The 14,701-nt window shown below is 51.7% G+C and overlaps 1 protein-coding gene across 4 annotated transcripts; it reads left to right on the top strand.

Annotated features, from left to right (window-relative positions):
• The first annotated feature begins 290 nt into the window (after positions 1-290).
• On the top strand, positions 291-13,920 carry CHIT1 (chitinase 1 (chitotriosidase)). Of its 4 annotated transcripts, XR_001000604.1 has the most exons (12): positions 291-410; positions 1,439-1,468; positions 4,143-4,344; positions 4,919-4,975; positions 6,359-6,524; positions 6,761-6,885; positions 7,699-7,822; positions 10,173-10,358; positions 10,693-10,806; positions 12,152-12,278; positions 12,641-12,711; positions 12,880-13,920. XR_001000604.1 is itself a non-coding variant. In XM_011931798.1 (11 exons), exons 1-11 carry the CDS (start codon positions 386-388, stop codon positions 13,122-13,124), a joined length of 1,401 nt encoding a protein of 466 aa, XP_011787188.1. In that variant the 5' UTR covers positions 291-385; the 3' UTR covers positions 13,125-13,920. The 4 variants fall into 4 exon arrangements, 3 of the variants coding, with proteins under 3 accessions (XP_011787188.1, XP_011787189.1, XP_011787190.1); XM_011931798.1 differs by lacking the exon at positions 12,641-12,711; XM_011931800.1 differs by lacking the exon at positions 12,641-12,711 and having other exon boundaries at positions 356-410; positions 6,359-6,488; positions 12,239-12,278; positions 12,880-13,344.
• Positions 13,921-14,701: the final 781 nt, after the last annotated feature.

The following is a 14,701-nucleotide window of genomic DNA, read 5'->3' as shown; positions in this document are numbered from 1 at the left end:
TGACTCGTGAGTCATTTCTCTTCCTCCAAAGCCCTATTAAGTCTGGGGCTGCTTATGGTACTCACCACCTACACAAAGAAAGTCAGGGTCATGTTCATCCATCAGGAGGTTCAGGGCCATTTCCCGCTTTCCTCTGTTTGGCAACACTAAGAGCCACCCTCTGATTGTTCCAGAAAAGCAAGAATTGCTAAAGGCCATTGTGTCAAGTTTGCCCAATTCATGCTATTTGACATCTTACCCTGCCCCACCCTGCTCCCACCCCTCCTCCTGCTAGTGCCCCTGCTTGCAACACTCCTGGCTGGGGTGGGACAGGGTGGCCAGATAAAAGCAGAGCAGGACCTGGAATGCTGGTTCGTATGGGCTGAGCCTGCCGCTGAGCTGCATCATGGTGCGGTCTGTGGTCTGGGCAGGTGAGCTGTCAGGGATAGTGGGCTGGGTCTCGGAGCTGTGGGGAGGTGGGGATGTGCATGTCCAGGGACCTCTTGTTACCCTTTGCAAGGAAGCAGGGGGACTCAGGAGAACTTCAGAGGGTCATTTTATCCCTCTCCATGCCTCCTCGTTTGCAGCCCCTTAATTACCTTTCCTGTGGGCTCCCCCTTAGTCTCTTTCAACCCGAGAGACTTCGTGTTGCAAGGGAAGGCTTTTCTCAACAGGCTGAAGATGACTTGACTTTCTTCTTTCTGTCCTGAAAGCCCAGAGTCAATGAGGCCCCTGCACTGGGTCTTTGTGTCTTTCCCATGTTCTTACGTCCCTCCTGTTGGCCTTATCCAAGAAGCACCCACTGCCAAGAGCCTCTTCTCCAACCTCATGTTGGCTGTCCTGCAAGAAGGCAGCCTGGGGCCGGGACCCTGGGCATCCTTGCAAATTTTCATGCAGGTTCTATTAGGTTGACAGAGAAGTCCAAGGTCACCAGGTGAAAGAGATCTCTTTGAAGAAGTCCTGTCAAGCCCTAGGTCTCCAAGGCTGTGGATGCCTGCTACAGCCAGGCGGCGGAGAGGCAGCAGGAAGCAAAAACGATGGCAGCAGAGGCACAGGCCCTCCCCAGGAGATGATCTCTCCCTGTGCAGCCCTTCCAGATTGGTTCTTTCTAGCCCCAGAACAGGTTTTCTTCTTGTTCCAAAAGAGAAACAGTCTATCTGAATAACTCACAAGTCAGCGGTTTTTCCACAGGCTTCCTGAATCCACACTGCCCTTTACTGAGGCATAGAGAGGGGGCAGTCTCAGCCCAGGGAGCCATCCCAGGCCAGGAAGGGACCCCCATGGTCTGGCCTGCATGAAGGGATGGGCACAGTGCCCTCCTGGGTCCCTTCTGGAAGGAGAAAGCTTGATTCCTATGAAATCAGCCCTCCCTGACCACCTCCTGTGCTTCCGTAGCTGTGGGGCCTGGGAAGGTGAGAATGGCGGCATAACCCTGGCCTTCTCTCTTGTGTTGCTCCAGGTTTCATGGTCCTGCTGATGATCCCATGGGGTAAGTGGCCTCTTTCTTGGAGCTAGCTCTTGAATCCCTTAGCCCCTTCCCTGGGCTTTGCTTCATGTCCCAACACACTTTCCCGGCCACACCTCCCCAAGAGCTCCAGATTTCAGTAGTGACTCTCTTCCAAAGCTCAGACCCTGCAAATGTCCCCAGCCCCTAGTAGCCCTCCCAGGAAGGCTCTTGCCTCCTTATCCACTAGCTGAGCTCCTGCACATGCATGGGGCCAGCTTGCACATCAGCTCTCTCAGGGCTTTCCTTTCCTGGGGTCGCTGGCTCCCTCCTCTGCACTCTGTGCTCTTGCAGCACCTGTGTATTTTACAGCATATTTTGCACTGCCTCTCATTATTGGCTCAGATGTCTCTCTGCACCAGACTCTAAGTTGCTGGGGGTAAGGAACCTTAGTCTCATCTGGCTCAGCATCCCCAGCCCCTTAGCTCCGCGAGGATAACACACTGCTTCTGATTTGTTGAACTGATCAGATGTGGAGCTTGAGAGAGGCAGGAGGGAGCTCCTTGTTGTGTCAAATGGAAAAGAGACCTTGGGAGACCTTCAGCAACTCGGACTCCTGGTCCCCTTCTTGCCCCACCCCATTCCCTGGGCATCAGCCGCCTGGGAATGCTGGCCTCTCAGACCTTGTCCTGTGCCTATGCCTCTCACACTGGGCTGTGGCATTGGACGTACATTTCCCTCTCAGCCTCATAGGAGGGAGCAGCCGCGGACACAGATACAGCAAACATGGGGAAGATGAGAGGTGGGAGATTTCTCAAAAAGCTTTAGTCCAGGCTACTTCTGGGCTTTCTGCAGTATAGTAATAATAGTAGGACTTTGTGTGAACTAAGGGTCAATACACGCGAAACACCTAGAACAGAGCTTCTTCCATGCAGTGTTCCTCCGAGTGTTTTACATGTATTAACTTTAGCCCACACGGGGGTCGTGTGACACACATTATGGGAGGTCCAATGGCCTCCCTGTTTCACACAGCAGGAAGCTGAGTCACACAGTGAGTAAGTTGCAAAGTTGGGATTTCAACCCAGACACTGACATGCCAGAGTCCCTGCTGTTAACCACCAAACTTTATTTTCTCCATAGTACAGAAATTCATAACAATATTTGATATGCAACAGCATGACATGACAGAAAAAGAGCTTCCTGGCTCCTTCCTACGTGGCCTGGAGGATGAGTTCTCTGGGTTCATCCCCTCCTTCCTCTCTTTTGCTTTGGGCAGTTCACCAATTCTCCTGTATCACTGCAGGCTACACCCCAGCCCCACCAGCAAGCTGCACTCCAGGGTGACCCCTGGTTAGAAACAGTGACAACTCCAGAGCCACGTGTATGCCCAGGATCAGCTCTCTATGCTCTTGGGCTCCAGTTGAGGCCTGCCTGAGCGCTCTCTTCCCGAAACTCTCCTATAGACACTTTGCACCCTTCCTCTTCCTGGCCGCCTCCCTGTCCATGTGGGCATTGGAGGGGGTACAGAGAGACCCTGCTGGGGAAAAGGGAAGTCCCAGGTTCTAGACACCAGCCACAGACACGATCCAGTCCAAACTCACCGCTCCATCAAGATCTTGGCATAAAATGTTGACTCACACGAACCACACCATCATAGATTGAGAGACTGGAAGAGACCCCAGAGACCACACAGTCATTACCAGATGGGGCCAGGATTGAAAATGAGTTGGACCCAAAGTCTATTTTTGGCAGATGCTGGAATGAAGACTAGCATTCTTGCTTCCTGGTGTCCTGGTCAACCCTGCACAGAGCTGACCTCAGTGGGGGTCATCACCACCAGGCCCTCACTGGGAACAGACCATCCTACCTCCTGCAAAGTCTTTTCACACACTGTAGGGTACTCTAGAGACAAGTAACCTATAGTGTGTGGGGTACTTAGAGACAAGATGCCTTCTCCTAGATAAAATTAGCTCTTTATTAGAATCTCAGCAGTGATATTGATAAACATAGATTATCTACAAGGGATAACAAGCAAATGCAAATGGCTTTAATGCAAGACTAAAGAAACATAAACCCAGGCCTGTAACTGGGGCCTCCTCTCTGCTACTTATCGGTTTGCATTTTAATGAAGTATTCTGAGGTATTCCAAACCGTTTTGGAAAGTTCTGCCTGCCTTCCTTCTAGAGATGAGCATGCCATGTCTAATTCCCTCTGGGCCTCATGCTGGGGCTGCCTGGGGCTACCTTCTTTCAGGTTTCGGGGCCTGAAGGGGAGACCCTAACAGGGGGTAGGGAGACCTGCCTGCCAGACCCTAGTCCTGGGAGCTCAGACTCTGAGACTAGCAACTTTTAAGGATGTCAAGGAGTCACAAGGCTTAGGTCACAGCACGGCTGCTCTGCGCTCTTAGCAGCAGTGCTGATGAGGATGGGCCCCAAGCTCGTGAGCCTCAACTTGCTTCCCGGGAAAACAAGTCTTGGAAGATGATGGCCCTGCCCACTCAGTGTTCTGAGGATCCCATGTCTGGCCTCTGAAAATGCTTTCCCAACTGCAAGGCTCCACCCACACAAAAGCAAATGCCATTTCTGCCTGTCGCGTCCCTCCACTGACTCCAGGTGTAGAAGAGGGAGGTCCAAGGACATTGCCTGCCCCAGACGGAGGGTGACAAGTCCCCAGAAGGCCCTGCTGACAGCTATCTCTTTTCTTTACTTCAACGGGCCAGGTTCTGCTGCAAAACTGGTCTGCTACTTCACCAACTGGGCCCAGTACAGACAGGGGGAGGCTCGCTTCCTGCCCAAGGATGTGGACCCCAGCCTTTGCACCCACCTCATCTACGCCTTTGCTGGCATGACCAACCACCAGCTGAGCACCATTGAGTGGAATGACGAGACTCTCTACCAGGAGTTCAATGGCCTGAAGAAGATGTGAGCCAAAGCAGAGGAGCAGGGTGGGTGGGGTGTGGTGGGGGGATAGACAACCTCCTGCCAGAGCCAGGCACCTCCCCAGAACTAAGGACCTGCCACAGACCCACTGTGAGGTTTTGGGCAAGTCGTATCACCTCTCTGGGCTCTCCTGTGCTTAATGAAAGAGGTAGGGGTTGCTTAGGGGATCCCAAAGGGCCCTTCCAGTTTAGGTCTAAGTGGGATGGGGATTGTGAGACTTTCTGTCTCTCGTGAAGGCCCTTCCTCATTGTGAAATGGATCCACCCTTCAGCCCCAGTGTTCTGGGTACTTCACAAAGCCTCTTGAGAATCTGCCCCAATCCTTGCTTCCTGAGCCCACGCAGCGGTGTCTCCCCAGTTAAACAGGTGGTTCTGGGAGTCAGGAACGTGACTTCCCTTTCCCAATCTACAGCTGTCCCCAGAATGCTAATACAGGTTCTGTGCATAGACACTTTGACACGTCCCCACCCTTGTTGCTCCTCCCTATGGTAACATCCCTGCCAGGGAACCCTGAGAGCTGGCAGAGTAAATCCTGCTGTGTCTCCTGTCTTTCTCAGGAATCCCAAGCTGAAGACCCTGTTAGCCATCGGAGGCTGGAATTTCGGTACTCAGAAGTTAGTTGACTGTGGTCACCTGTGTGGTAAAGTTCCTGGATGAGAACCTGGTGCACTGGCCAGAGGGAGCCCTGGCCAGAGGGAGCCCTGGTCAGGGAATCAGGCCAGGCTGAGATGTGGTCAGGGGAAAGGGGAGGGGAGCTGAACTCTGGGGGCTGAATTTCCTTCTGTGTTCTTGGCACCCCAGCAGGAGGGCAGCACAGTGAGCTTCATTCCAGGCTGTTTCAGATCCAGTCTTGCCGGAAGCACAGGTCTAAACACAGCAGAGGGCTCAGACCTCTCCAGGCATTAGTATCTTCTTCCATGAAGTGAGAAGAGGGAGGGTCCCAACTAATCCTGACAACATGCAGTGTCTATGTTTTCTGAGCTCAGAAATGGGTTATCTTGTTCCAGAGAGAATGTTTATTCCACTTCTGAGTATAAAAGGTTATCTGTGAGATTGAGCCTGGGTGCCAAAGTATTGGCATTTGGGGGACATTTTTTAATGATTTATGGAGATAATGGAATGGAGTATTTGAAACTTGGTGTTTTCTAGAAAATCCAGAATATATGGCTCCTGAAGCTCTAAACAGGCTTTCTAAAACTTTTTTGGATCATGAACCCTTTTGGGAATCTGATGAAAGTTATAACTCATCTTCCAGAATAATACTTATATACAGATTGTTTATTGAAATGCAGGAGTTTTTAGCCTGGTGTCCCCAGACTAAATTAATAAAAATAAAATAGGATCAATCTGTAAAGGACTTGAGACCCCCAAGAAGTTCAGGGACTTCCCACTAAGGAAGGAAGATGTGGAGAGGTGGTTCTTGAGGCAGCGTGGGGATTTTGACGAGCTCCAGACTAGTAATAGTAATAAAAACACAAAGCACTCTACAGGTGTGAGCTAGAGGAAAGATGACCAGGTTAACCTGCCAAGAAACTAAAACAGTGGGCTCCCCAGGTCTTTACTAACCTTAGTAAAGCAATTAGAGAAATTCTAATTAGAGAAAAATCCTAATTAGAGAAAAACTAGTTTCTCTAATTCCTCTTCTTTTTAAACCTTCATTCCGAGGGTGTCAACTAGCTCTGATTCCCGGTGGGACAATTCAGGGGCTTGGAGGGAGCCTCTGGAGGGAATTTTGGGAAAGGCTTCTAGGGCATCCATGAGGCCCTGGTGGTGTTGATGTTCGGGGGTAGAAAGCGCTCTGGATGGTCCCCTTTCCTCAACCCAGATCATAACTCACCAGCAAATATCCCTGCAGCCTCTGAAGAAGCCCTCCCAGCACCCCTCCCGGCCCAGACACAGAGACGCACTGTCCTGAGTGTTTTCTCGCCTGTCTCTGAGTGAGAGCGGCCTCCTGTTTGGTCCAAGGCAGGCCCTTACTCCCCTTCATCACCTCACAGGTTCACAGATATGGTTGCCACGGCCAACAACCGTCAGACCTTCGTCAACTCAGCCATCAGGTTTCTGCGCAAATACGGCTTTGATGGCCTTGACCTTGACTGGGAGTACCCAGGAAGCCGGGGGAGCCCTGCCATAGACAAGGAACGCTTCACAGCCCTGGTGCAGGTACCGCTGGGTGGGGCAGGGATCACCCTGTCTGCACAGGGACCCAGAGCTGGAGCCCCCACAGCACATATGAGGGCTGCTCTGCCCCCAGAGCCAGCTGCTTCACGTATCTGCGTGGCACAGATCAGCCCTGTGGTCAGCTCTCAGACTTCTACCAGTGAACATCTACCTGGGGCTCACAGGGACTGCCTGCCTGGTGCGTGCCCGTGTGTTGACTCTGAGCTCCACTCCCACAGGACTTGGCCAACGCCTTCCAGCAGGAAGCCCAGACCTCAGGGAAGGGACGTCTCCTTCTGAGTGCAGCGGTTCCAGCTGGGCAGACCTATGTGGATGCTGGATATGAGGTGGACAAAATCGCCAGGTGAGTCTCAGGCAGATGGCTTGGAACCGTGCTCTCGGAAGGAGGAGAGGCCAAGGGCAGACTGAGCTTTCCCAGGGGTAGAGCGGGTGTTCACCTACAAGGCATTTGGAAAGTCCCATCCTTACACCAAAACAAAAGCAGACAGTTCCCTGATTTTGTACTCAGGGTAAAACTAAGACACATCCAGAAAGGCTTTGCTTAGTGTCTGCTGCTGCCCTGTTCCAGATCCTTCATTTTGGATCTCTGCCCTCTTCCTTGGGAACTCATTCTTAAGGTGAAAATGCCCCTGAGCAGGTAGTGAAGCCATTGTCTTCAAGAAAATGTGTTTTCTGGATCCTTGCTCCTCAAAGTACAGCATATGGACTTGCAGCCCCCACAACAACCAGGTGCTCGTTAGAATTATGGACTCTCAGACCCCACCCCAGGCCTTCTGAAGAAGAACCTTCATTTTAATGAGATTCCTGGGCGATCTGTGTGCACATTGAAGTGGAAGAAACCCTGAGCTAGAGTTTCCTCCAAAATAGCAATGTAGCAGGAGGTTTCTTGAGTGGAATAGGGAGGGCCTGGGGGTGCTGAGGGGACAGTAGGGTGAGGATGACAAGTTTGAATGAGAATGAGAATAGCCTCCATAAGGGGGCTGGCTGGGACTACTGTCTGGGTCATCTTCTGCAGAGCCAGGTGAGCCTGCCACCTTTGCCTCTGACCCCAGTGGTTCCTCCCTAGGCCATGCACTGAGGGGGTAGGAGTAAGAAAGAAGGGCTCCCCTCACCCCCAATCCCTTGTTCCTCACCTCCTCTTCCATGCCTCCTGCAGGAACCTGGATTTTGTCAACCTTATGGCCTATGACTTCCATGGCTCTTGGGAGAAGGTCACGGGACATAATAGCCCCCTCTACAAGAGGCAAGAGGAGAGTGGTGCAGCGGCCAGCCTCAACGTGGTACGTGTGGCCGGAGGGCTGAGGCAGGACTCTCCTGTCCAGCAGGCCCTGTCTGGTGGCTTCTTTTGAGCCCCAAGGCCCTCATAGGAAAAAAGACACAGGGCACTGAGAAGCCAGAAGCTTTTTTGTTTCTTTGCTTGCTTGTTTTCTTCTATTTTCCTGGTCCCTGCCCCTACTGAGGGGAAACCTCACTTCTGTGGAGCATCTTGGCTGATGGTAGACACAGCAAACCAATTTGATGACAAACAAGTGACCAATGGGGAATCCCACTTTGAGCTTGAGTCTCCAGCCAGCAGGCCTGCTGCTTCCCTCACACACCTCCACCCCATTTCCTTCAAGACAGTGGGCAGACTTGTGCTCCACGGTCACACTGGTTGACCTTCTGGAAGGCGCTTTCAGGGTTAGGAGCTTTCCCAAGTTGATAACATCTCCACGGATGTCACTAAGGATGGAAGCATCCCCAGCACCTGCAAAGGGCAGGCTTCGTTTTTAGACTAGGGTAGGTTGGGGTTTCCTAACTTTTCCTCATTGAGCAATCAAGACATTTTTAATTTTTTAAATTTTATTTACTCTTAAGAGATAGAGTCTTGCTCTGTCACCAAGATGGGCGTGCAGTGGCATGATCATAGCTCACTGCAGCTTCATCCTCCCAGGCTTAAGCGATCCTCCTGCCCCAGCCTTCTGAGTAACTGGAATCACTATGACCCACTAATTTTTTTTAAATCTGTAGAGATGGAGTCTTGCTATATGCCCAGGATGGTCTCAAACTCCTGCCCTCAAGCAATCCTCCTGCCTCAGCCTCCCAAAGCATTGGAATTATAGGCATGAGCCAACATGCTCAGCCTAGATCCTCTTTATAAGCCCTCTCTATATCTTAAAATATAGAGAGGGTTTATAAAACCCTACAGAGAGGGCTTATAATAACTATATCATTTTTCTTTCTTAAAACAAGCAAAACCAAACAACAAAGAGAAAGCCCTAAATTAAAGTGCTTTTTACTTTTGGAGAGCCCACATCTCTGTATATCAGCTGGAGTGGGACGTCTTTGACTTTCTGGCTCTTTCATGAATGAAGAGCACCTCTTTTAGCCAGTGAGCCAGGCACCCACATTTCACACTGAGCCTGGCTTCTCCATCCCCGTCTGGAAGACCGTGTGAGTTTTGGAGGAAGCAATATCCCTGCGCCAGTGGGGAGACACAGAAAGAAAGACATTCAGCTGAGAGGTGAGTGGGGTTGGAGTCCCTCCAGCACCCTGCTCTCCACACTGTGTACCTTGAATCCACTGAGGAATGGAGGCCATCTTATTCCTACAAAGAGGCCTTCTACTCACCACACGATGTGCCCGGGGATTGCTTCTAGCCAGAGGGGTGACTTTTCCCAACTTGCACAAAAGTGCTATAACAGATCAGGAGAAGCCCCGACTTCTGCCTTCAGAAAGCACCAGTCTGATCAAAGATAAGTCGTATAGATGGACAAAAAGAAATATATTTAAATAAATGTGGTGAAAGCTGTTCTTTACCTAAGTACTAAGTGGGCTCAGAGTAACTAGACCTGACAAAACTAGGGCAACTGCTGGGGGAAAGTGAACCATGCTCTTGGCTTAAGGAATGAGGCTTCATTATTCATTAATTTTTCACACTCATATCGGGTACCTTCTCCCGTCACAGGCCTGGGGGTGTTACATCAAGTAATACATAACCGGGGGAAGGCCTTATTCAGAGGTGGGTAAGGAAGCCTTTGTTCTATCTGAGCATCAGGTGTCATTCCAGGCACTGGGGATACAGAGATAAATAAAGCAGACCCAATTCCCTGCTTTTGTACTCAGGGTAAAACTAAGACAATCATGATAACAATGATGACCATAGTGACTCTTTATTGCCTTGTGCTGACCTTTTGCACGCATTATAACCTTTAATTCTCACAATGCCCTAAGAGATGGATATTTTCCTTATTCCCATGTTACAGACAGAACACCAAGGCTCAGTGAGGTTGAATAAGCTGCTGGGTAAGGCAGGGTTCTGTGTCTGCCTTGTTCATGGGTGTGTCTGAAGCACCATGGACAGCGCCTGGCACACAGTTGCCCATCAGTATACATTGGTTCAGTGAATGGTTGTCTGCATCCGAAGCCCATGCTCTCTGGTTATCATGCCATGCAGCTTCTTCACTGGGGTCACGGGTCTGAGGCAGGCTCTAAAGAAGGTGGGGTAGGGCTGGAATACTAATGAAGGCCTTTGGGGCTCCAGTTGAGGGGCCCCTGGCCTCCTAGTTCTGTCTCTGGATCCCCCAGACTTACACAATCAGAACCAGGCCGAGGGCTGAGAAAATTAACCCTGCCCTCTTCCGCCACCAGGATGCTGCTGTGCAACAGTGGCTGCAGAAGGGGACCCCTGCCAGCAAGCTGATCCTTGGCATGCCTACCTATGGACGCTCCTTCACCCTGGCCTCCTCGTCAGACACCAGAGTGGGGGCCCCAGCCACAGGGTCTGGCACTCCTGGCCCCTTCACCAAGGAAGGAGGGATGTTGGCCTACTATGAGGTAGAAAAACCCATAACCACCCTGGGTACTATGGGGGTCAGGGGGTGCCTGAGAGAGCAGAGGGTTCCTTCTCCCACCGTTTCTGAGTAAGGACGCCAGGTACAGAGAATTCTGGCCAGGTAAATTCCATACCATCCATACTGTCTTGAATTTATCCTTAAGCCCAGGTGCCTCAAGCTGAGTTCAGCATTCTAGGTCACTGCAAAGAACATCCTGATTCTCCAGGCTTCCTCAGACAGGAATTTTCCAATCTCTAGTCTCCTCCTGGTGAGGAAGGGAAGGTGTGTGCAAGAGCCTCCCTCCTCCTCCCCAGTGCTGCCTTCTGCTCCCACAGGTCTGCTCCTGGAAGGGGGCCACCAAACAGAGAATCCAGGACCAGGAGGTGCCCTACATCTTCAGGGACAACCAGTGGGTGGGCTTTGATGATGTGGAGAGCTTCAAAACCAAGGTGAGGCCTAGCTCTGCTGGCAGGGGGGTGGTCCTGAGTGAACAAGGCCTGTCAATGACATGGAATGAGGGCAGTTCACGACCTCAAGGGGGAGTCTCCTTTAAATGTCCCAACATTTCATAAATCTCCATGTGATAGTATTTTGTACCTTTACTACCTATTGACTCACAAAAGACAAAATGACAAAAAATTGCTCTACATTTAGTAGCACCCTAGAAAGGATTTCTAAATACTATACAAATTCTACAGACATATGAAGAGGAGAAATACAAGTGGTGAGGCATATAACTTTATTCAGCCCATTGGCAATAGCTGGTGCATGCTCAAATTACAGATCTTTTGCTTTACTTATAGGACCCCCTTCTCCTGCCCAATGTTGGTGGCCTGAAGAGTTAGTGTATTTACCTGGTTTCATGCCACTCTCCCCTGTGAAACTGTTAGCTCCTGAAGACGGATGCTTCACTAGTTTATCTGTACATCCCACATCAGTTATCATGTGTGGTTGACAGCGGCAGCTTCTAGAGGTGGAGAATTGCAGGGGGCCATGATCCTGGCTGGGGAGATGGGAGAAGGGGTCACGGTGGAAGGGTGTTTCAGATAAGTCCTAAAGCATAGAAGGTGGCCATTCTTAGGGGTGAGGAAGCAGGCAACAGTACAAGCAAAGATGTGGGTGTGAAGCAAGTAGAGCATGGACTCTGAGAACAAAGTGTAGGCCCGCATAGCTGGATCCCCCAAGCAGGGCAGGTAGAGGAAGGGAGCTAGCTCAAAGGGAGGCTGGGGCCAGCAAGGGATCAAGCACCGTGGCCCCCTGGCAGGGTTAGAGGACAGAGAATCCCACTCCGAGGAAACACAGTCATACCCTCAGGAAGCCTCAGGAATCTGGTGGAGGGAAGATGGCTCTCAGGGAAGACAAAGACATGAAGACAGAGAAGCAAGCCGTGATTGAGATCTTTTGGAAATCTGAGTTGTTCCCTATGGTAACTGAACTTACCTTGACCAGCATACAGTACCCTTAAATAAAGCAGCTCAGCCCACACATGACCAAGCTGTGAAGGGTACCCACTTAGGGAGGTGCACACATCTGACACTATTCTTCCCGGCGCACCCGCCCCACCCTAGGTCATGCTTATGTTAAGACAAGGAGACTGCAAAATGACTGATGTCCAAGCAGCATGAGGACTCAGCACCCAAGCTCCCAGCCCAGGGCTGTCTCCAGAACCTGCAGCCACTCACAGGCCCAAGGCTGCTGGAGAAAAAAGGGCCCTGTCCAGATGAGGTAGCCAGGCTCTGGGGCTGGCAGGGCTAGGCTTCCCCGGGCTCCTCCACTGCACCCCTCCCTGCACAGGTCAGCTATCTGAAGCAGAAGGGACTGGGCGGGGCGATGGTCTGGGCACTGGATTTAGATGACTTTGCCGGCTTCTCCTGTGACCAGGGCCGATACCCTCTCATCCAGACGTTGCGGCGGGAACTCAGTAAGTAAGGTGCCCGGGGCCAGTGGCAGAATTTGGAGGTGGGGTATGAACACAGCTCCATGCATCCAACAAACTGTAGGTCCTGGGTCCTTCTGAGGAAATGACTTTGCCCCAATACTGTAATTTCCCAAGCTTATGCACCCCTAGGAGCTAAGGAAACTGTCAAAACAATTTTCCTTTTTGCGCTTTCTCTTCCTGGTTGTAGCAATGCCTGCCCAGGGTGTTGTAACCGTGGCTTCCCTCCAGAGGGCCCCCAGCCTGGAAGCAGCAGCTTGTTGCTCTCTTATCTGGGAGAAAGCCTCCCCTTAGCCTGCAGCGTGTCACCCACACCTGCCCTCAGCAGTATATGGTTGTGCTTGCAGATGGGTAAAGACTTAACTGCCTGTCACATGTGTAGCCAGGTGTTGTCTGTGACACTGTGCTTCAGCTGTAGGTATGGCTGTTGTCTGGCTGTTCTCTGCCTGGGGTACCTGGCTGTACTCAGCCTGTAGGGCATATGGTGCTGGGCTGCTGCCTGCCAATGGTTGCTGCCTGTGTGCTCTGCCTGTGGGTTTGGAATCTCTTAGGGGGAGCCTTGGCTGAATCTTCACTGTCTTCCCAGGTCTTCCATACGTGCCTTCAGGCACACCAGAGCTTGAAGTTCCAACACCAGGTCAGCCCTCTGAACCTGAGCATGGCCCCAGCCCTGGACAAGACACGTCCTGCCAGGGCAAACCTGATGGGCTCTATCCCAACCCTCGGGAACGGTCCAGCTTCTACAGCTGTGCAGGGGGGCGGCTGTTCCAGCAGAGCTGCCCAACAGGCCTGGTGTTCAGCTCCTCCTGCAAATGCTGCACCTGGAATTGAGTCCCTAAGGCTCCTCCAGTCCCAGCTTCGAGGCTGGGCCCAGGATCACTCTACAGCCTGCCTCCTGCGTTTTCCCTGTGGGCTGCGATCTGGCTCTTGCAGGCCTCTCTGTGGTCTTCCTTTATCCAGGCTTTCTGCTCTCAGCCCTGCCTTCCTTTTTTCTGGGTCTCCTGGGCTGCCCCTTTCACTTGCAAAATAAATCTTTGGTTTGTGCCCCTCTCACCAAAGATGTGGTGACTTAAGAGGCTCTCTAAGCACACTGTTGACTCCAAAACATCCGCAGGTCAGAGCCAGGTGGGAAGGTGGTCCGTGCAGGATGTGCCAGGCCCTGTGGCAGGTCTTGTCTCATGAGTCCATATGCCAGTGGGTGGTTTCCAGTATACAGGTGATGGCAGCCAGAGCACGACCCCAAGTACAACGCGTTCTTTGGTTATTGGCTCAGAAGCCTGGAAACAGGAGCTTCTGCTGACCTTCACGCAGGTGTTATTCCCAAAGCGCCACTAGATGGCAGCAGAGAACTTTTCCCTGATTTAAGTGCTCTGCGAGCAGCCACACAACATTACAGTAAGAATTCGGACCCCTGCTACTCAGCCGTCTTCGGGATGGGCCCTTTGCAGGCCCTATCTCACCTACTGCCCCCGTTCGCCAGATGAAGAAGAAACAATGATTATTCTCACTTTACAGGCATTTAAACTGAAGACTGATTCTAACCAATTCTGAGTCCAGAACCAAGGCCTGAAACGGGCCAGAAAGCATGCACACGGCATCCTGGTTAGATAAAGTCATCCCAACATTCCTGGCTGCTTTGGGCTGCACCTTGATCATTCTGTTCAAAGAAAATCTGCACAGAGCCTAATGATCCAGCCTGTTATTCACTCCAAACTGGTTTCTGGGTAGGACTTGGGAAGGCAGCTGGGGATTGGGACAGGTGAGATGAGGGGGAGGCGGTTTGGCCCCCCACGTGAGTACACCCAGCACCAGAGCACCAGTGCCCTCGTCACTCCGGCAGCCTGCCTGTCCACGGGCATTATGAAACCTGCTTTCCTCAGTCCAGAGCACAAGCTGCTGGAGCACGTGCTCCGCCCCCTGAGGTCTCAATTAAGGGATAGCCAATCACATCCCAACGAGCTGTTCAGAGTGGAGTCCAGGTGCAGGGGTGACTTCCGGCTTGCTGCACTCCAGCTGTGTGACTTCAGGCAAAGAAGCGGAGCCTCAGTCCTCTGCTGTAGGATGGGAGAACTGTGAGGAGTCAGTGAAGTCGTGCATACCTACTCTATGATCAGTGCTCATTCCCTCCCTCCTTCTTCCCTTCTCAGCCCTTCTTCATCTTCTCTGAGCTGGATATGTCAAGAATTTAGCAAATGCTGTAGTCTCCTTTTAGCAGAATGCTCCCTCCTACAAGCATCCAAATAACCAAAGTCCTCCCTGAGTACACAGTCTTACACCTGCACTAGTCTTACCCCTAGGAAAACATTAGCCACAGTCTCTCTGTGGTCTTCACATCCACCCTGCTCCTCTGCAAACTCATGGCCACTCCCTCAGCTAGAACGAGCATCACCTCATACCTGGACCCACCT

Source organism: Colobus angolensis, unplaced genomic scaffold (genome assembly GCF_000951035.1).
Source record: "Colobus angolensis palliatus isolate OR3802 unplaced genomic scaffold, Cang.pa_1.0 Scaffold91, whole genome shotgun sequence".
Taxonomy (NCBI): domain Eukaryota; kingdom Metazoa; phylum Chordata; class Mammalia; order Primates; family Cercopithecidae; genus Colobus; species Colobus angolensis.
This window is presented reverse-complemented; position numbering and strand designations above follow the sequence as displayed.